The 22,107-nt window shown below is 42.3% G+C and overlaps 1 protein-coding gene across 1 annotated transcript in view; it reads right to left on the bottom strand.

The window, feature by feature from the left end:
* Positions 1-22,107, bottom strand: part of LOC124788865 — a 159,843-nt gene that overhangs the window by 50,091 nt on the left and 87,645 nt on the right. The window contains exon 3 of the mRNA XM_047256148.1: positions 2,392-2,523. Within this exon, the coding sequence (XP_047112104.1) occupies positions 2,392-2,523 (132 nt within the window). The remainder of the gene's footprint in view (positions 1-2,391; positions 2,524-22,107) is intronic.

The raw sequence follows: 22,107 nt of genomic DNA, 5'->3' as shown, positions 1-22,107 counted from the left end.
GTTTTCGATCTTCCTGTATTTTCCAACACTGAACACAATCTAAGGCATTGATCGAATTGAACATTTTTATGATTCCTGGAGTTCTATGAGAATCACTGAATTTCATGTACTGATTTGTGCTAATTTTTTAGTAATAATCGATTTACCTTCAACATTCTGTCCCTGTCAAATATTTTATAAGTTAGCTTTCTCAATATGAGGCCTGGTACAATTTGTACAATCTATTCTCATATCACCTAGAGAAACTGTTTTCAATCTAGAGATGACCCTAACGGAATATCATTTACGTTTATCAGAAACATCGGAGGACTCGGTAGGGAGGCCTGCGATGCTCTATGTACACGGGTAAACCTGAACAGTGTAACTATCTGATTAACGGCGTGTTTGTCCACCTTTGCAAATTCGGTATATCAGAGCTCCTACAAAGTTCTTAGTCTTTTTCGGAAGATATGTGGCACCACATGTAAAAGAACAGGTTGCGCAATTACCAAATGTTAAGAACTAGTGGTTTGTGGTCGCGTAGCTGGATCCCAGTGGTGTCTCAGATGTGTTCCATCGTATTCTGCTAAGGCGAATCACGTCGATGTTTGCAACACATCAACGTAAGTTCACTCTCATACACAGGAAACTACTGTGGAACGATTATGACCTCGTGACAAGGAGAATAATTCGGATGGAAGGTAGCTTTGTCACAGGGGATGGCCAAAGCATGAAGGGATGCAAGTGGTCCGTAATAATATTCACAGTAGTTCACAACAGTCTTTGTACCGTCGGATTAGTGCCACAGGTACTTGGAAACGCAGATGAATGTTCTCCATAGTATAAGAGTGCTTCCATCAGCCTGAGTCTGCGGTGCGGTGCATGTTTCGAGTAGCTATTCGCTGTCGAAGATATGGTGATATCTGCAATGGTAATTAGCGATGTCATTTAGTTAACATGTGAACTTGTAGAGGTAGACTACTGCGGAGTCAATGTTCAACAAAATCGCTGAATGGTGTGCTCCGAAAATTTTGTACCAACACGAGCAATGTAGTGTGTCGACATATCCCTCATATGCTTTACAGGGAGGGCAAGCCTCTGACCTCCACGTTCTGTGATGAGACTTTGACATGGAATACCTTATTGCCTACTCGTGCTCTCACCGTTGTCTAATCACTTTCCATACATGCACGAGAACAGTCGACCTGTTTCGCCGTTTCCGAGATGCTCGTTTCCAGGTGCTGAGAAATAAAAGTCTGCCTTTAGTCAAAATCGATTATGTCAGTCGATTTCTCCATACGCAGTCTGTATCGTTGATAGAATGATTTCCCATTTGTCTCTCTTCCATCTCTAAAGGATGATTTAGCTGCCCTACTGATGGGTTTTTTGCAATCTGCAACGCCTTAAAATGCAAGGTGCAAGGTATTCCTATTCTCTAGCTAAGTGGAATCTATTAGTCCTACAGAAAAAAAGGACAGGACCTTTTTCTAGAAAATTTTATTTAGTTATATTTTTAATTGGGACACGTTTTCGCTGGAGCCCACAGTTTTCGAGTTATTCAAGAAATACGTGTCTGAAAATCAGTTTTGTATAATTTTGTTGGATAATTCTAGTACTACGGCTTCTAGCGAAAACTCATGGTTCAAATGGCTCTGAGCACTATGGGACTTAACATCTCAGGCCATCAGTCCCCTAGAACTTAGAACTGCTTAAACCTAACTAACCTAAGGACATCACACACATCCATGCCCGAGGCAGGATTCGAACCTGCGACCGTAGCGGTCGCGCGGTTCCAGACTGAAGCGCCTAGAACCGCTCGGCCACCAGCGGCCGGCTGAAAACTTATCTCAGTACGAAATCAAACTACATTACATTTCCCACAAAAAGGTCGCGTTCAGTTTTCTGTATTTAATAGTTTGCATGTAGAGATCAAGAGAGTATGAGAGTCTTGCGCCTGATATTTGAAGGCGTTGTGGGTTGCATAAAACCCAGCAGTATGGGCAGCTGACCCATGCTACATTCTTTACTTAGCGGGACATGTGCCCGCATCTCCACCAGGTGGCCCACAATCTAGCGGTAGACAATGGTCGATAAGTTCTGACGCCGATGGAACTATCAATGAAGTGATACTCGACTAAGATATGCTTGTTGATTTTATGTCAAAAAAGCGAACTTAGATTAAGTGTCAGGATATGGAGATGCTTTAGATGCAGGTTATGGTGATATTTTCTCACTTTAGGACCACCATAAAACTGAATTCGATCACACGGATCTCAGTCCTTACCTATCTTCTTCAATCACATGTGCCACTTTGCTTGCAAACATTGCGTATTAATGAAACAAATTATTGTTACGCCAGATAGATTACTGACGTATCAACATGTACAATGCCTGAGAAACTGTCCACTGTACCTGGAGGACACGAAGCCGTAGTACCAGAGCGAAAGGATAAGGGTCATCCAAAAGCGGCGGCTCGTAGGGTGTAGTGCAGCCACTGCCCGCCAGGGGCGCCGCACTCGACTCTTTCCGCCTCTCCAGCCCAGTCTGTAAAAAACCACAGGCACTGCAATACAATAGCTGCAGCGCCCCGCTGCCGGCGACAGCTAGGCATCCTCAGAAGCGTTTTGTTATGTTTCAGAATAACGTGGTCCTGGATGGGGGGGGGGGGGGGTGGAGGGGACCAGAGGGGAAGGGGCATTAAGGAAAATGAGACGCTGGTGCTGACAGCTTCGTTATCAAGTGTAACGAAATAGTAAGCAATCAGTTGCATAAAATAACTTATTTCTTTACCGGTTCCTGGCACTTAGTCCCCTTCTTCAGAACGTTATGCCTATCGCAGTATTTGTATTAACAGTAAAATGAAATAGCAAAATACCGTGGTCCTAAAAAAATACATTAGCAATAAGTAACACAATGCGATAGGTATAACCTTCTGAAGAAGGGCACCAGGTCCCGAAACCTGCGAAGAACTTACATTTGTTTAGGGCAACTGGTAGCTTATTATTTGGTAATATACAACCACAGTTGCTGAGGATGGATAAAATACGTTTTTCACTTTTTCCAGCTGACATTGCACCGAGTTTATCTACCAGAATATTAGATAGACAGTATACTACATGTAAAATCGAATTCAACCTTCATATTTTCGCTAGTTGTTTCAAAGATATTCAACTGCCACAAAATTGACGTTTATCTTTGGATTAGTTTGAGAAAAGTGTCTCTACACCTTGTTAATCAGTACATCCATATGATGAGGTTAAGAAGCTGGAGACTAACTTTCGGGGAGAATAGTGCAGATCCATGTTTCTGATGTTTCTAGTTTCCAGGTTTCTAAAACCTGTTTTGGTCCAACTAAACGCCAAACCTATCTAGGTCAATTCCTCTCTCCATCTCAACAACCGCCTTTCTAGTCCTTACTTCTATCTGAACGTGATGTCATACAAAGGTGCTCGGCACCTAACAACGAAAGTAATTTTCTTATGCTGTGTCCCTGCCAACTGACTCAGCTCTATGAAACTTAGACCATACGTCGAAAGAACCTCTTTGTTATAGCACAGAAGGAAATTGAAAGAAGTGCACAGTGGGACGAACAGAAACGACACATTTATTCCAAGACGATAATTACACTAAAGTCATCGTGCTTGTGGTAGTGCCCTGGACGTTACAAAACCCGAGACATGGCTCTTAATAGTGTGCGTGATGACCACAGTCTGCAACATACTCCAGTGCTTGCCGCCGGCCGCGGTGGTCCAGCGGTTCTAGGCGCTCCGTCCGGAACCGGGGGACTGCTACGGTCGCATTTTCGAATCCTGCCTCGGGCATGGATGTGAGTGATGTCCTTAGGTTAGTTAGGTTCAAGTAGTTCTAAGTTCTAGGGGACTGATGACCTCAGATGTTAAGTCCCATAGTGCTCAGAGCCATTTGAGCCAGTGCTTGCCACATGGTTGATATTGAGTTCTCGTATTAGAGCGTTCCAATCCTCCACCAGGGCGGATGACAGTTGCTGGATGGTCGTTGGTGCATGTGGATGCCCTGCGATATGCATCCGTAAATCATCCCACACGTCTTCGATGGCATTTAAGTCTCGGGATTGAACAAGTCATACCATTCATGGGGCGTTCTCTCGTTTTACGTGCATTGTTCCATTCTGTGGCGCATTGTCATCTCTGGAAAGCCGCAAGTGTGGAAAGAGTACAGTGTGTGTGTTGTGTGTGTGTGTGTGTGTGTGTGTGTGTGTGTGTGTGTGTGTGTGAATTCCTAAGGGACCAAACTGCTGAGGTTGTCGGTCGCCAGACTTACACACTACTTAAACTAACTTAAACCAACTTATGCTAAGAACAACACACACAACCATGCCCGAGGGAGGACTCAAACCTCCCGCGGGAGGGACCACGCATTCCGTGACACGGCGCCTCAAACTGGGCGGTCGCTCTTCGCGGCAAAGAGTACAGTGTCATAATAATGTTTATAGACGATTGTTTCATGTTCAACTCTCTGGAGATGAGTAGGCCCATATAACATAGCTTCTGGATCGCCAAAACGGTCATGTTCTGGAGTAAGGTCAATAATGTTTTATCAGGTCAAAAGAGTTCTTGTTAAGTTGTGAATCACGTGAACCGTACTTTAGAAATTCCCATTACAAAGTTAGAGAAAGAAAAAGAAATGATCATTCGACAGAAAAGTGAAATACGGCAGGGAGACGGATTTATTTTTATTTTTATTTTTATTTATTTATTTATTTATTTTTTTTTGCAGAAAACCATATTACAGAAATTACAAAGCTCCAATTGAGAAGTTTCAGACTCTGCGTAGAAAAGCAGAGAGAGCTTCCGATATCTTCTCAACGATTACGGGAAGAAATCGCTTAAAATGATGAATGCTAAACTGCCCCACCTTAGATCTCAAGATTCACTAAGATGGCAATCCGGTTCGGCCGATTGTTAATAATATGTCATCACCATGTAATAAACTAAAGAGGTTTCTCAAGAATAAATTAAAATCAGTTCACACTATCAATGCTTCTTCTGGGGTCAAAAACAGTTCTGAGTTTGCAAGTGCAATTAAGGGTATACATATAACAGATAATGCAATATTAGCATCCTTGGATGTAAAAAACCTCTACAGTAATGACACGATAAAAGAAACTCTCGAAATTATTAGACGTAATCTGCTAGCCAACAGCAAGATCACTACTGCAGAGTGTACAGAACTAATTGAATTTTTAGATTTTGTTTTAGCTTACAATACTTTTACTCTCAGTGACAAAATATATTATCAAAAAGATGGGTTTTGGATCGGTAATAGTCTAGCTGCTACTTTAGCAGAAATTTTTGTGAACGATTTAGAATGCAAATTTTTTGCCAAGTTTACACAGTTAGAAGAACGAACTGTGTATTATAAACGTTATGGTGAGGACATTTTATTATTGATAGAGTGAGCTCAAAGCATTTGCCCAATTAATTGGCAGCATGCATCAAAAACAACTCTCACTTCGGAGGTTTCAAAAGAGAGCTGCATTTGCTACCTCGACCTTCCTATTAACTAAGCTGACAATAAACGTACGTTTTCGATGTTCAGAAAATCTACTTGTACAAATTGTATCATCAGCGCAAGTTCATGCCATCCTCCACGATATAAAAAAGCCCTCTTCGCCTCAATATTCATCGGGTCCTTCGTCTACCTTTGGGAGAAAGCTAAATGCATGAACAACTCAGCATTTCAAAGCAAATTGCAATAACTAACGGCTTTTGTGTAAATGACGTCATGCATCCTTACAGTAGGCTAAAGAAACGTATAATAAACAGCAGGCAGACGCATACTACCCAGAAAAATGGAATCAATAAGGAACGAACGACAATCATTTCGATGAAATTTCACAGTAAAGTGTCCCTGCAAGTAGGAAAATGTTTCAGGAAATTTTAGGTTCTGAAGCTAAAAACGCCTTACAACTCTAAGTAAAATATAAACTGAAAACAGGGTGTGGCAATTGTAACGGCCTTGGAGGATAGAGAATTGATTACAATAACTGTGAATAATACTCGTACTTGTCACCTATGTGGCATTCTGGTGAAGCAGCAACAGTGGTCGCTGATTATGTGCTGCAGTTTATTTTCATTCAATGGGCTTCTTTCGCTATTTGTTTTTGTAATTTTTATGTTATTCTCTATACTCCATCAGCTGTTTATTACTTGTGCCTTTATATTTCCACCTAAATTCGCCGCTAGAGGTTATCTGAATTTATGTCACATAACTTTATCCTTTTTAACAATAGCCGGCCGCGGTGGTCTAGCGGTTCTGGCGCTGCAGTCCGGAACCGCGGGACTGCTACGGTCGCAGGTTCGAATCCTGCCAAGGGCATGGGTGTGTGTGATGTCCTTAGGTTAGTTAGGGTTAAGTAGTTTTAAGTTCTAGGGGACTTATGACCTAAGATGTTGAGTCCCATAGTGCTCAGAGCCATTTTTAACAATAAAACTTTTGTTGTGTCTTAATTTGTTGCATTTTATTACCGTAATGACTTTTACACCTGGATAACCTACCACAGGCTTTACAGATTGTATTCTTCTTTTTATTTTGCATCATATATTATTGAAGAATATGTGTACATCTACAGCAGCGACATCTGGCGAGCTTGTGACACAAACATTTTGTGGCTACTGTACAGGTTTGTTTTGAACAGTAGCTCTGCTAACAAGATGACTCTAGTACATACCATATTTTGTGTATGTGTGACGATGCTGCGGCTGATTTCGTGTTCTGCATTTGACGATGCCACCATGGCACTAGTGTATTAAGACATCCTTTTATACGTATAACAGGTGTGCCTCGTCCTATTTAAAGTGCATAATTTTCACATGCGTGTCAGTAATACTTTTCTTCGTCAAGTGTTTTATTGTTTTGAGGTGTAGACATCCACTAGTTGTATTTGTGTTTTGCTGCATATCTGAAGATGGTTATTGCTGACCGATACCGGTAGTCCAAGGATATACAACATTTGTTATAACTGATGTGAAATATATTCTAATTCATGTACGGTGTTAAGAGTAGCTAGCGTTAGATAACTGCACAGGATAAAGCCAGAATATCTCTCCGCGTGTTACGAGTCACTCCCCTGGACAATTTGCTGAACTTCATGTGTTCTGCATTAGGTGCTTCAGAAAGTAGAGTCTGAGTGTAACATAATAGAAATCTGTAGACATATTGTAGAAACAGGTTGGTAGTATCCTGCCTACCAGAAAGGTTAAGTATGCACAAGACATCGTTGGATGTCAATATAACTTCGTACGTCATCGTCGGGTGTGTGAATGATCAGAGTTGTAATTCTCTGTGACCAGTGGAACGGCCAGTAGACTTCATAAGTGTTTTTCATGTTGAGTTTTGTTACCAGGTGTGTAGGATGCATAAGGGGTCCAAACATCGTCGGACGTTGAGTAATCGCTATGAAGGATGAAGGGATGCCGTCTATTCGTGTGAAACAGCATTATCAGCACCTAGTAGAGTTTCAAAGATGCCTCACTGTGGATCATAATTTGGGAGTCTAGTCGAAAAGTGCAATATCCAGATCCATGGGGCATTCTTACGTGACAGTGGCCTTACGTTGGACTACAAGGGAACATGAGGGAAGGCATATTAGTCATTAAAGTTCCCGTCGACCACAAGGGACGAACATTGTGTTATGCAGCAAGCATATCGTTACCCATTCATATCTGCACCTGCTATTGTAGAAGAAGTACTGGACTCCATAGAACAATCTGTGCACAATTGGTGCGCGGCTAGCAGGAGCCGCACTAGCGATTTTCCATCGAACGCATACGCCTCCTTCAACACCCCTAGACAGACCCCTGTCTTCGGACTGCTGTCGTGAGCGAGAGACTTGTACTGTAGGTGAAGGGCGTCGCTCAGTGTTCAGAAATGAATCGCGGTTCGGCATTACAGTTGGCGAGTATGGTGGCGACTTGTGGAGACACCTCTTTCTTCAAATGATCTGGAGAGCGGTGTTACTCCTGGCTTAATGGATAATCAGTTTGATTTTTAATTGCACGAGCAAGGTAAAAGTAATTTGTTCATTAATGTCAGCACAAAAAATGTGTACGTATCCCGTAAACTGACTCACTACACATCATTTCGATACAGGAATCATTCAGATGATCTAGGTAACACGCACCTAATTGACTAACCGTGGCTTGACGTCACCGTCGGCAGTGACTGAGGGAACTGTGACAGCACAGTGGTACTCCAAGACCATCCTGCGCCCACATGTGTTACCTTTCATGCGGCAGATTTGTGGTCCTATTTTTCAACTGAAAATGATTATACACATGTGGCCACATGTCATGAACCATCTCCCTGATTTACAGATACTCCTCCATATGAATTTTGTGGGTCCATTTCAATGTCAGCTCTGTCCCAGTTCCAATATGGAGGACATAGATGATAAGAAGTGTATGACAAAATGAAATGTAATGATGCGATATCCCGAAAAATCTTAAAGTATATTCCAATTAGCGACCAACGCAAAAATCGCAACAGAAACTAACACCAGCAAGAAGCCAGATACACCTGATTACCATAATTTAGAATTTAACTTACTTATAAGTTGCCTAGAGAAAAAACAAGGATATTGCAAACGGGGTAACGGACATTACTTAGACTGTGTCATCCAAAGTTGCTCACAGACAGGTAGTAGTAAATGGTTTGTCCATATTAAAACACCCAGAACACATAGAGTAAAATGAATATCTTACAAAGTAATGCAAAAAACTCCCGAAAATAGCACAAGACTTGCAGGCAGACATCATGTGCTTACAAGATTCCTATAATACATATGGGAAACTAATATGTCTAACAAAATATCCTGCCATAATAACAGGCAGCTATAATTGTAAGGCTGCAACAGTATTTTTGAATAGAATGTACAACATAATTAAGGTAAAGCAGTTATGCAGTCAACATTTAGTTACCATAGAGATAACAAGTGTGAACGTTATATTGGTGGTTGCGTCCATGTATGCCCAATAAAGTCATAAAATAACTCTTACACAGACAATATCAGAGACAAATAATTTGTGACAACTGACATTAATTCAATATCCACCATCTGGAACTGAAACAGAACAGATGACTGAGGACGTAAGTAGTGGGGCAACCTTCGTGTCACCCCACTCTCCATTGTTGCCAAATTTATTCAAGATGGCGTTGGTGACGTCATCCAACATGGCGGCATGTAGACTTGGCAACAGTGCATGACATCAGCCAAGATGGCGGCATTTGGTGGGAAAATATGCCAATTGTGCTACGTCCACTAACCTAACCTCAAGAAAATATGGTGGGAATTTTGAATTTTGGCAGGAAAATAGGCCAGTTGGGCTACGTCCACTAACAGAAGGAAAAAATGGCAGGAAGTTTGAATTCCAACACATTAATGCATGCAAAAACTGTACTTGTCTTTATTATTATTGATTATCATTTACTAACATTCATTATAATTTATTATTATTATTTATTATCATTTATTATTATTTATTGTTATTGACCGGCCTTCACTGGAAAATTCCCCCCAAATTCAAATTCCAACACGATAATGGCTGAAAACCTTACTTTTGTTCATTATTATTCATTATCATTTATTAACATTCATTATCATTCATTGTCATTTATTATCATACATTATCATTTATTATCATTCTTTATCATTTATTATTATTTATTATTATAGGGCTACTTCCACTAGAAAATTGGGTCAAATTGAAATTCCAACACGATAAGGTCTTGAAATCTGTACTTATATTTATTATTATCATTTATTATTTATTCAAGATGTCCAATTTTCTTGGAGAGAAAGCCATTTTCCTTACATCAATAACAAAATTCTATCACAAGTTCAAGTCCCAGCACCATAATTTATCACACGTACGAACTTTCTCTGTCACGTATCCTTTTTCACTGGTAGCCTATTATAATCGCATCCTTTGATTTTGCAGGGGGGAAGGGACTGAAGACTTTATTTCAAGCCGTACGGTCTTCACTTGTTCTCCAACACAGTCAGCACACACATCTTTGATATCGCAGTGCAGTCCCCACGACGTCTGCGCTCCAACTGAATTAGTTCAAATCCTCGCCACCCCCTGGCCAGCGCGCAGAGATACTGCCGATGCCTGTCACGTGAGGCGGCCGGCCACTCGCGCTGGACTGGCGGTATGCTGGGTGTGAGCCCAGCGATCGCTCCCACGTCGTAAACATGTTTTCGCTGGACACGCTGGAACTTGCCGAGTTTGACGTCACATCGGCCCCTTGTCCGCTCACCACATGTATTCGTCGCCTCCACACGTTTCCCGCCAAAATTGTTTGCCTCGGAGCTGAATCACACAACGGTCGGCCGTTCCCTGCTACACTTTTGGCGCCAAAGTTGGTTTCCTGGGCACGTTCAAACCTGTCGATGCCTACCACTCACCGTCCACCACGTGTCCCTGTGCGAGCGAGAACGCATCTGTGCATTGGGTACAATATAATCATTGACTGACAATGCTTGCTTAAGTTGGGGGACAAATTTTGGTTGATGCACTGCAACGTCTGTGGTTGCTAGCGCCGAAATCTGTGATCCCGTACTTGTGTGCAAAATTGGCCAATCACTACAAATGGAAGACAGAGTTATAAACTATTCGGTCACTGCGACATATGAGTTTAAATGTAGAGGTGGTCCATCACTTTCGATGGAAGTAGCTACATGGCCACCATGCTCTTCTAGTTTCCTTGTATTTTGGCTGTCATTTATTTAAAATCATTCAATGTTATGCTATCGACTGTAGGAATATGATTTACAAGGTGCAAGATATAGTTTCCTGTGAGAGGCCGTGCATCAGTTCCTGTTAATGTCTGTTTAGAATCAGACACTGACTTCGAAGTCGTGGCAGAAAGAGAAATGCTCGACAGTGTGCAAAAGCTTGTTACAAAACACTGTTTGAACAAGAGCCAGAGGCAGCTTCTCATTTGCTTAGAGTATGGGTGATCAAACTTTAAAGGGGTCTCTGCAGCATGTGTATATTTAATATGATCTTGTTCATATAGGCATCTGTAGTTTGAAGTGTCGGACTTGGCGAGATGTTAGGAATTCTTGGATGGTCGCACTCTGAGATATTCAGGGAGAGTATTGTGAATTCCGTTTGTCCGCAGTGGAAGTGGATCGCATTGGTGCCTTCATGACCTTTTCACTGTTTGGTGGTAGAGGATAAAGATGATAGGGTGTTGAGGAGCTGTTGTACATGTACCTAGTTTGAGGTGTACAACATTGCGCTCATTTCCAGTGAATGATCAAAACAAGGTTCTGTTGTAGTAACTGAGATCGTTCTGTTTATAGACATTTTGCAGAAGGTAATAGATATGTCTTTCTCCGACTTAAATTGTAGATATCAGATGGGTGAAGATAAATGTATACTCATCTATGCTTAGAAAGGGAGAATGCTTTTTTATTATTAAGTGAGTTTTGGCAGGAGTGAATAGGGTTTCATATATGCGAGTGTTTAAGAATTGTGAGCAGAAATTGTCTGCGAAGGGTGAATGGCGTTGGGTTCGCTGGCTGGGGGAGACACTGTTTACATATCCTGTTGGAGATGCAAGGGGGAGATAGAGATCTGCGCTATTCAGGAATCCATTTGTGCACTGTATGTCGTTAGACAATAGCTGGAGAGCAGGTATAGGGAGAACCCACTTCAGCATGATGGTCCTGGGGGCTCAGTGGACGGCTGTTTAGATGTACAGCTATGTGGCTTTGACGTGCCGCTGGTGGCGCTTGGTTGCTCGCTTTGTAAGGCGCTATGGGATTAGTTAGAGCATTTAGTACTGGTTTCGGTGGTTATTGGATTAAGAACTGTAATATTGAAGCTCATGTCCTCAGCGGGACTGCTGTGTAATTGATAAGAGTGTTTATGTATTTGAAGATATGTTTCGCGAATGGTGATGTTAAGTTGAAGGCGCAATTTAGCTACCACTGTAAAAAAAATAGCTGTCTGCTGCTGAAAGAAAGAAAGAAAGAAAGAAATGGGTGACCTTGCCCCCAGACCTGATGGATGAGTTATTAGATAAGAGCAAGTGATAGTTGAATGATGCTATGTGTTCGGATATTGGAGTCTCTAAACGGAAGGGCGAGATTTTCTTTATGTGGAAATTTGTGTAATCTATAGATAGTGATATTTGACCGGTAGTGACAACAGTTAAGAGCGGAAGAACAGGTACAATTCGAGCGCTGGCAGAATGTTGCGGCAATGGTAATAATATTTAATTCAAGGTGGAGGTGGTAAATATGGACCAGGCTTTGAATATTGGTGTGAGTGTCGTATATGCTTGATGCTGTGTATAAAGTTCGAAGCTTTAATGGCGTTTGGTATTTTTGGGTGTGTGTAAAATTAATTTTACTGTTGAAAGTGCGAGAAAGATGAGTTGATTGGTCTTTAGATAGAGGCTACGTTTGTAATTCGAAAAGAGGGTATGAGAATGGTAAATTGATTGATGGACATGGTTTGTGGGGTGATATACGAGTGTCAAGATAGGGCTGAGGACGTTTGTGTAAATTAGATCTTTTTTTTAAATGTTTTAAAGTAAGAATAATACTGAGAAGGTTTCAGATGGCTCGTCATGCGACGAGGCGAGAGCAGGGATGTGTGGTTAGGTTTAGTTAAAGGGCCGTGTAATGTCATGTCAGGAGCAATGCGCAGTGTGCTACTGTGTCATAGGAGGTAAAGACATGTGCTGCTATGATGTGTCTAGCGTATGGAGGCTGCGCTTTGGAATTATGCTACGTTGATATAAAGTTGACGTTCGCCTGCGTTTGGTGGTCGCGGCTCAGGATTGTGACGGTTCACGGTCCTGGACGGACGTATGTGTGTGCTTTGACCGCTGACGAGCGCGTTGACTGCGCCAACACACGATTGCGGAAGCCGACCAGGGGCTGTGCGAGGTCTGAAATCAGATGGATGGGTGACTTCACGATCCTGTGGGCAGGGTGCGGAGTGGGGTGGGCGGGGGGGGGGGGGGGGGGTACCTGCGCACGTCTGCTGAGTTATTTTGCGAGCGGATCTGCAGGCTCTGCTATGCGTTATTAGGATAGTTTACGAGTACTGAGCGTATCTATACATCTGTGTGAGGAATTATTTAGTAGCAGTTTGCTATAGTGTGTACTGAAATTATTATTAGGTTCGTGTTTGTGGGCTGTGCAACATGGCCCAGGGCACATCTGGGTGGGTGATGTGTGATAGTGTGATAGATAGACAGTCTGGTTAAATAAGTTGTTCGAAAAAATTAATAAATTGTTCTCAATGATTACAAGCGCCTGCAGCACAGATCAGAGTGATTGGTTTTGCGTCACCATCTCGGTTGCATATGAGTATTAAATGTTTCCCCGGTAGCGTTAATCATGTGTGTCAACGAGCTGTGAGCTATTCTGGCAATAGACGTGAAGGCAAGTCCGGAGCTGAGACGCCAGAGCTATACATGAGAAGAACAACGCAGCTTTGACATGTGTCAGAAGAGAGTGCCATTTCTGGTCGGTTGTCACGAGCGCTCGGAAGCTGAACTTGACTGGAGACTCTGGAACCCCCCCCCCCCCCCCCCACCGACCAAACGCGTGCACGGCCATGGTAATCTAAGGCGCATAGGCGATATCAGTTCATGCGGTGTTAGGTGCGAATGCGAGTGTGTTGAGGTCATGTTTGGGGGGAGGCCGAGCAGAGACTTTTGGTCGGTTTGGCAGCTGGGGGTGTTTGGGCGCGTCTGTTGCACTATTTTGCGAGCATGTATGTGCACTGTGCAGTGCTTTATTTGGAGAGTTTATGAGTACAGAGCTCGTCTGCTGATACTGTGTACTGCAGTATTTAAGAGCTGTTTGCTATTGTGTGATGAAATTAGGAGTTGTTTACATGTTTGTGGCCTGTCAGATGACTACAGTCGGATTATTGCGGGCGTTTTGTGACAAGTATACTCCACGACTAAATAAAAGTGATTGTTTGCAACAATTTTCTTAGGTTGGTGGCGGGAGCGCAATTGAGCTTTGTTTACTGGAAGATTTCAAACTTGGCGCTGGTTTCTAGGCAGAGGTGGCTGCCTGGTCCTCGAAAAGTAGTTGAAATTAGGTAGTTGAACACCTTTGCATATGTATATGAAATTGAAAATTGATTTAATGTGATTAAAAACGAACTGGAATTAAGTACTTAGGTATTTACAGAAGACTACGTCCATCATGTGTATGGAGGCTGTGTGATGTAAGCAAGGCCGGCGGCGCAGCGATTGTACTGTTATTATGCACGCGCGAGAGAGAGTAAATTAGCGAGTGTTCTAGTGCGGACCTAACATGCTTTTATATAGTCATGACGGATTCCACTGTCGAGAAAACTTGGCCACTAAAAGTGTAGCACTGCGTTCTCGCTTGCACAAGGACACATGGTGGACGGTGAGCGGTCGGCATTGATAGGTTTGAACGTGCCCAGGAAACCAACTTTGGCGCCGAAGGCGTGTGGTTCAGCTCCGAGGCAAGCAATTTTGGCGGAAAACCTGCGGAGGCGACGAATACACGTGGTGAGCGGACGAGGGACCGCTGTGACGTCAAACTCGGCGAGTTCCAGCGTGTCCAGCAAATACATGTTTACGACGTGGGAACGATGGCTGGGCTCGCCCCCAGCATACCGGCAGTCCAGCGTGAGTGACCGGCCGCCTCACGTGACAGGCATTGGCAGTGTCTCTGCGCACTGGCCAGGGGGTGGCGGGGATTTGAACTAATTCAGCTGGAGCGCGGACGTCGTGGCGACTGCACTGTTATATCAAAGATGCGTGTGCTAACTGTGTTGGAGAACAAGTGATGACTGTACTGCTTGAAATAAAGCCTTCAGTCCTTTCCCCCCTGCAAAATCAAAGGATGTGACTTACATTACTATAAGTTCAGTTTATTATTTGATGTGATTATGATAGGCTACCAGTGAAAAAGGATACATGATGGAGAAAGTTCGTACGTGTGATCAATTATGGTGTTGGGATTTGAACTTGTGATAGATTTTTGTTTTAGATGCAAGGCAAATGGCTTTCTCGCCGAGAAAATCGGACATCTTGAATAAATAATAAATGATAATAATAAATGGAAGTACAGTTTTGGAAACATTATCGTGTTGGAATTTCAATTTGACCCAATTTTCTGGTGGAGGTAGGCCTATAATAACAAATAATAGTAAATGATAATGAATGATAATAAATGATAATGAATGATAATAAATGACAATGAATGATAATGAATGTTAATAAATGATAATGAATAATAATTAATAATAATTAACAAAAGTAAGGTTTTACAGCCATTAACGTGTTGGAATTTGAATTTGGGGGGAATTTTCTAGTGGAGGCAGGTCAATAATATTAAATAATAATAAATGATAATAAATAATAATAAATGATAATGAATGTTAATAAATGATAATCAATAATAATAAAGGCAAGTATGGTTTTTGCATGCATTAATGTGTTGGAATTCAAACTTAGCGCCATTTTTTTCTTCTGGAGGCATAGGTTAGTGGACATAGCCCAATTGGTTTATTTTCCCGCCAAAATTCAAAATTCCTGCCATTTATTCTTGAGGTTAGGTTAGTGAACATAGCACAATTGGCCTATTTTACCGCCAAAAGCTGCCATCTTGGATAACGTCATGCGCTGTTGCCAAGTATTACATGCTGCCATCTTGGATGACGTCATCGCCGCCATCTTGAATAAATTTGGCAACAATGGAGATTGGGGTGACGTGAAGGTTGCCCCACTACTGATGTGTAATCATCTACCTAATACCAGAAACACAGTTACATGTAATGAACACAGTGGTACCTATTCCAACAGTAGCAGGGTTCGATGCTACGACCAGTAATATTGACTTTACGCTAGAAAATAATGCAGCAATGGATTATCTAACAAACTGGACCGTACACGACAATATTATCAGTAGTTACCACAATGTCATAGCGTACACACTAACTCACCCTCAGAACACAATTACCAAATCACACACCCGACACTTGTTCCACAAAGCAGATTTGAAAGGGTTAACGATAATCATCCAAAACACAGTCTAGAAAACATCAATGGAGGTATCGATTAGAGAGCACACAAACTAACACAGGTAAAATAACATGCACAAAACACATACGCACTGATGGCAAAGAACACAAAACGCTCACCATGAACCAACGAACTCACGGGACTCAAACAAGACGCCAGAAGCAAACGAAAATTCCATCAAAGGTGGATTCCAGAGACAGACAGACGCATAGGACTTGAAGCCTAAGACTCATACGGACCGACTCCTAAACCACAATGGGAATGACTTGTCACAACATGAACAGAGCAAAGTATATGGGATGGGGGGGGCGGCGAACTATACAAAATACTAGCAGAGAAGAAAATTACCCCACTAGTTCTTGTAACACTGACATAGGATGACGGCACGATGACGAGAAGGTGGAGGAATACAGTGGAATTTCTGCTGTATATACTCCTCTCCGATGAAGTATTCGATACAGATACACAATATCATACAACACTAAGAGAAGATATATAGAAGCCACACAGCACTGCAGCACCGCAACTGCCACCTTTCCTTTTGCACAAGAAGAAATTGCGTTAGCAATTTCAGAGCCCAAAACCAAAAACCGTACCAGGACCAGATGGTATCCACTCCGAAAACACTGGAAAAGTAGCACCGCGGATCACCCTGATCCTAACTCCATAACAGAACGATGCCTTACAGCTGGGCAGGGTACATACGTTATGGAAAACCTCCGAACCATTCATTATTAAAAAATCAGCAGACAGGAGTCCCTCAAATGCAAAGACATACAGGCCAATACGCCCAACAACACCCTAGCAAAGTTCCAGGAAAAGCTACTGTGTAAGCGCTTGCAAACCCGCAGAGCTATGAGAGGCGTGAGCCAATACCAATTCCGTTTCAGCACCGGAAAATCAATAGGAGATGTCATTAACCAAGCATTTTTGTTTTGAGTCATCAGTCCTCAGACTGATTTGATGCGGTCCACCACAATTTCCTCTTGTGTACCAACTCCTTCATCGCAGTGTAGCACTTGTAATTTACGTCCTCAATTATTTGCTAGTTGTATTCCAATCTCTGTATTCATCTACAGCTTATTCTCCCTACAACTTCCTCTAGTACCATCAAAGTCATTCCCTGCTGCCTTAACAGATGTAATATCTTCCTGTCCTTTTTCGTTGCTAGAGTTTTTCCCATATCACTTCATATTTGATTCAGCATTCAACCTCCTCATTCCTTGCCTTATCAGTCCACCTAATTTTCAACATTCTTCTGTAGCACCACATCTCAAATTCTTCGACTCTCTTTTGTTACAGTTTTCTCACAATCCATATTTCACTACCATACAAAGCTGTGGTTCAAATGGCTCTGAGCATGTTGTCATCAGTCCCCTAGAACTTAGAACTACTTAAACCTAACTAACCTAAGGACACCACACACATCCACGCCCGAGGCAGGTCGCGCGGTACCAGACTGAATCGCCTAGAACCGCTCGGCCACTCTGGCCGGCATACAACGCTGTGCTCCAGGCAAAATTCTCAGAATTTTCTTCCTCGCATTAAGGCCTGTGTTTTACACTAATAGATTTTTCTTGGCCAGGAATGCCCTTGAATGCCCTTTTTTCCAGTGCTAGTCTCCTTTTGATGTCCTCCTTGTTCTGTCCGTCATTGGTTATTTTGCTGCATCTGTAGTAGAATACCTTAACTTAATCTACTTCGTGACAACCAAAACTGATGTTATGTTTTCCGCTGTTCTCATTTCTACTACTCCTCATTACCTTCGTTTATTTTTCGATTTACTCTCAATCCATTCTGTGTACTCTTTTGACTGTTCATTCCACTCAGCAGATCATTTCTTTCTGCTTCACTTTCACTCAGGATAGCAATTTCATCAGTGAACCGTTCATTGATATTCTTTCACTTTGAATTTTAGTTTCACTGCTGAACCTTTCTTTTATTTCCATCACTCATTCTTCGATGTACAGATTGAAGAGTAGGGCCGTAAGACTGGGCGAAAGACTACATCCGTGTTTTCGACCCTTTTTTCAATTTGAGCACTTGGTTCTTTGGCGTCCACTCTTATTAACCCCCCTTTGTCCTGGTATTGTATATTACCCGCCTCTCCCGATAGCGTACCCGTTTTTTCCCAAAATTTCGAATATCTTACACCACTGAACATTTCGAACGCTTTTGCCAGGTCGACAAATCCTATCAAAGTGTCATGATTTTTTTAGTCTTGCCTGCATTATCAACCGGAACGTTAGAATTGCCTCTCTGGTGCTTTCACCTATCCTAAATCCAAAGTGATAGTCATGTAACACATCCTCAATTTTATTTTCCGTTGTTCTGTATATTACTTTTGTCACCAATTTGGATGTATGAGCTTCTAAACTCATTGTGCAATAATTTTCTCATTTGTCAGCCCTTGCAGTCTTCGGAATTGTGTGGATGATTATTTTACGTAAATCATATCGTATGTCGGCAAACTCATACATTCTTCACACCAACGTGAATAATCGTTTCTTTACCGCTTCCCCCAGTGATTTTAGAAATTCTTAGGGAATGTTATCCATCCCTTCCGCCTTATTTGATCTTAAGTCCTCCAAAGGATCAACTATCTCTCGTAAATGGATTCCTGTTTCTTCTTCTATCATATCAGACAAGTATTCCCCCTCACAGAGACCTTCATTGTACTGTTTCCACTCTTTCCTTTCCTCTACATTTAACAGTGGATTTCTAGCTAACCTCTTTATGTTACTACCCTGCTTTTAATTTCATAGAAGGTTGTTTTGGCTTTTCTATATGCTGAGCCAGTCTTTCCGACGCTCATTGTTTTTTAGATTTCTTCACACTATTCATGCTGCCATTTAGTCTTAGCTTCACTCAACTCCCTAATTATTCCGTTTCTCAGCGACTTCTATTACTGTACTCCTGAATTTCCCTCAACATTATTGTACTCCCTTCTTCCACCGATCAACTGAAGTATTTCCTCTCCTATCCATGGTTGCTTTGCAGTTACCTTCTATGTACCTGCGGTTCTTCTTTTAACTTTTGTGATTGCCCTTTTTTAGAGATACTTTGTACTGCTTACAGAGCTATTCGTTATTGCTATATCTATTGCTTAGAGAAATTCAAGGGCATCGCATCATTTCATAGTACATCTGTATCCCACTTCTTTGCGTATTGAGGCTTCTTGACTCATATCTTAAATTTAAGCCTAGTCTTCATAACTACTAAATTTTGGTCTCAGTCTATGTCCAGGGTACGCATTACAACCCAGTATCTGATTTTAAAATCTCTGTCTGACCAAGATGTAATCCAACAGAAATCTTCCCGTATCACTCGGTCTTTTCCAAGTATACCTTCTCCTCTGATGATTCTTGAACAGAATATTCGGATTTACTAGCTGAAATTTATTACAGACCTCAATTAACCTTTCTCCTCTCTCATTCCTTGTCCCAAATCCCAATTCTCCTGCAATCGTTTCTTCTACTCCCTCCACTACAACTGCATTCCAGTCCATCATGCCTTTAGTATTGTATTACCTCTTCAGTATCCTCATATACTTTCCCTATGTTCATCTTCAGCTTACGACGTCGGCATGTATACCTGACCTATCGTTGTCGTTATTGGTTTGCTGCTGATTCTGATAAGAACAAACCCAGCACTGAAATATTCACAGAAACGGACTCTCTGCTCTACGTTCCTATTCATAACGAATCCTACTCCCTTGATACCATTTTCTGCTGCTGTTGATATTACCCTATTCTCATCTCACCAGAAATCCTTGTTGCCACTTTCAAGCTTCAGAGAAGTCTATCGTGTCGTTGGTGACTCAATCATTGTCATGGTCATCTCTTCTTTGGCAGTCATCTCCGGAGATCCGAATGGGGGACTATTCCGGAATGTGTTGCCATTGGAGAGCCCATCATGACACGTTTTCAATTAGAGACTACATTTCGTGTCTGTAATGTAGTGGTTTCCAGCGCCTTCTGCATCCTCCTGCCGTTGATCATTGCTGATTCTTCCCTCTTTTGGGACAGTTTCCCACCGCAAGGGCAAGAGAGTATCCTGAACCTCTGTCCGCTCCTCCGCTCTCATTGACAAGGCTGTTGAACGGAGGAGGGTGGCTTCTTATTCCGGAAGTCTTTTGTCAACAATGCTGCTTATTAATCAAAATACAAGCGGTGGCGGGTTTTGGCTTTCTGGCCACGGTAAAGGCATTTCCGAAACGGCAAAGTTTGCTGATTGCTTGTGTGATGCTGATGTTAAAGTATTCCGTGCACGGCTACCTGGTGCTACCCAAAACCGGTGCCGAGGCAAATATGGTGCACCACGGGCCATACATATAGGTAGTGAACGACGGGTGCGGAGATGTGCGCAAGCGAAAGACGTGCAAGTGTTGCAGCAACTGACCGCCCAGAAGAATTGAGGGACTACCAACAGCGTCTTCTCGAAGACCGGTCACTGAACTTTACCACGTATGGGCACCCGCAGCAGGCGCCTTGTTCATGCACCTGTGCTGAATCCGGTTCATCGGCGATGTAGGCTACAACTGGCATGCCTTTGCCGCACTGTGTGGCAACAGGCAGCCTTTGTGGCATATGCTCCATCGGACAGATCCCCGTAAGCAGGTAGGGCGTCAAATGACTGAAAGCAAACACCATGCAATAATCATCGGATGGTTGCGATCCAGAGGAGGGCGTGTTATAAGAGGAAGAATGGGATAATGTTTTCGTGGCATTCCCTCTGGGGGATACCGTAATTATGGAAGGCATAATGGATCAACACAAGTATCCTTGGGGACATGTCCGTCGCTAAGTACACTTCCTTTTTACATGTTACAATGATATGGACCAGCACGACCACATAACTTGTCACACAGCCCGCAGTGTACATACGAGGCTCGAAGACCACCAGAATGAATTTACTATACACTCCTAGCCATTAAACTCCCTGGATATAAAAGCAGCGAGGATAATTCGGAAACTGATCGTAGGTTTAGAGGAAAATGGTTCTGCTCAAAGACTTAGAACTACTTACACCCAACTAACCTAAGGACACACCACACACCCATGCCCGAGGCAGGATTCGAACCTGCAACCGTAGCAGCAACAGCGCGGTTCCGGACTGAAGCGCCTAGAACCGCTCGTCCACAACGGTCGGCAATGGTTCTGTGATGAACCCTTTACATACTGGCAGACTACGCTCGTCTAGCAACGAAGACAACACTAAAAGAGCTAGCGCCAAAGTCGAAGAAGAACTAGAAACATCGGCGAGAAGACTTTGCAGGGAATTTTAAAATTCAGAACATTCCTAATGTTTCCACAAAAAATACAGTTAGTGCTGTAACTGGAACCCGTGGACCTCGAAATGTGCCGAAAATTTGCATTTGCATCCAACAATTAGCCAGAGAAATCAGTGAATTTAATCATAAACTTGTCATGTCAGACGAAGCTCATTGTCATTTGAATGCCTTCATCAATAAACAAACCCGTCGTTTCTGGGGTACAGGAAATCCAGGCATAATTCGTCAGCGCCAAATGTACCCCATTAAGTGCTCAGTTTGGTGTGGGGTTGAGGCGTGGCGCCTTATATCGCTCGTGTCTAGAGCCTGTATATCGGGACAATGACTCATGCGTGCGACAGATGATCTGAAGCGGATTCAGTCGAGTACGTAGTTCTAATTTTCATCCACCAGAGTACGGTAGCGGACAGAGACATTGAAGAAACATGTCAAGAGAATGTTTGTGTGAATTGTTCTGTTTTTTTTTATTGAAGGCTTTTTTCTTTATTTATGTTTGTACAGTTTTGTAAATGGCTTTAGTAGTATGAATAATGCGTGAATGTGGTCTAAAGTAGATATGTAGATCATTGTTATATTGACAAACGCCATACGAACTAGCGTGAGAAATTTTTGAGACAGTGTGAATGCAGATGACGGGGAATTTTGTATCATAATATTTTAAGTAAGTTTATTATAAAAGGAAAGCTAATTCGAGTGCAAATGAAAATAATAAAGTAAAGTGTAAACAAAATATTAGGAAGTTAAATATTTATTTAGGG

The sequence above is a fragment of the Schistocerca piceifrons genome, chromosome 3, assembly GCF_021461385.2.
Source record: "Schistocerca piceifrons isolate TAMUIC-IGC-003096 chromosome 3, iqSchPice1.1, whole genome shotgun sequence".
NCBI classification, from domain to species: domain Eukaryota; kingdom Metazoa; phylum Arthropoda; class Insecta; order Orthoptera; family Acrididae; genus Schistocerca; species Schistocerca piceifrons.
The sequence above is the reverse complement of the archived record's forward strand: the minus strand, read 5'-3'. Positions and strand labels throughout refer to the sequence as shown.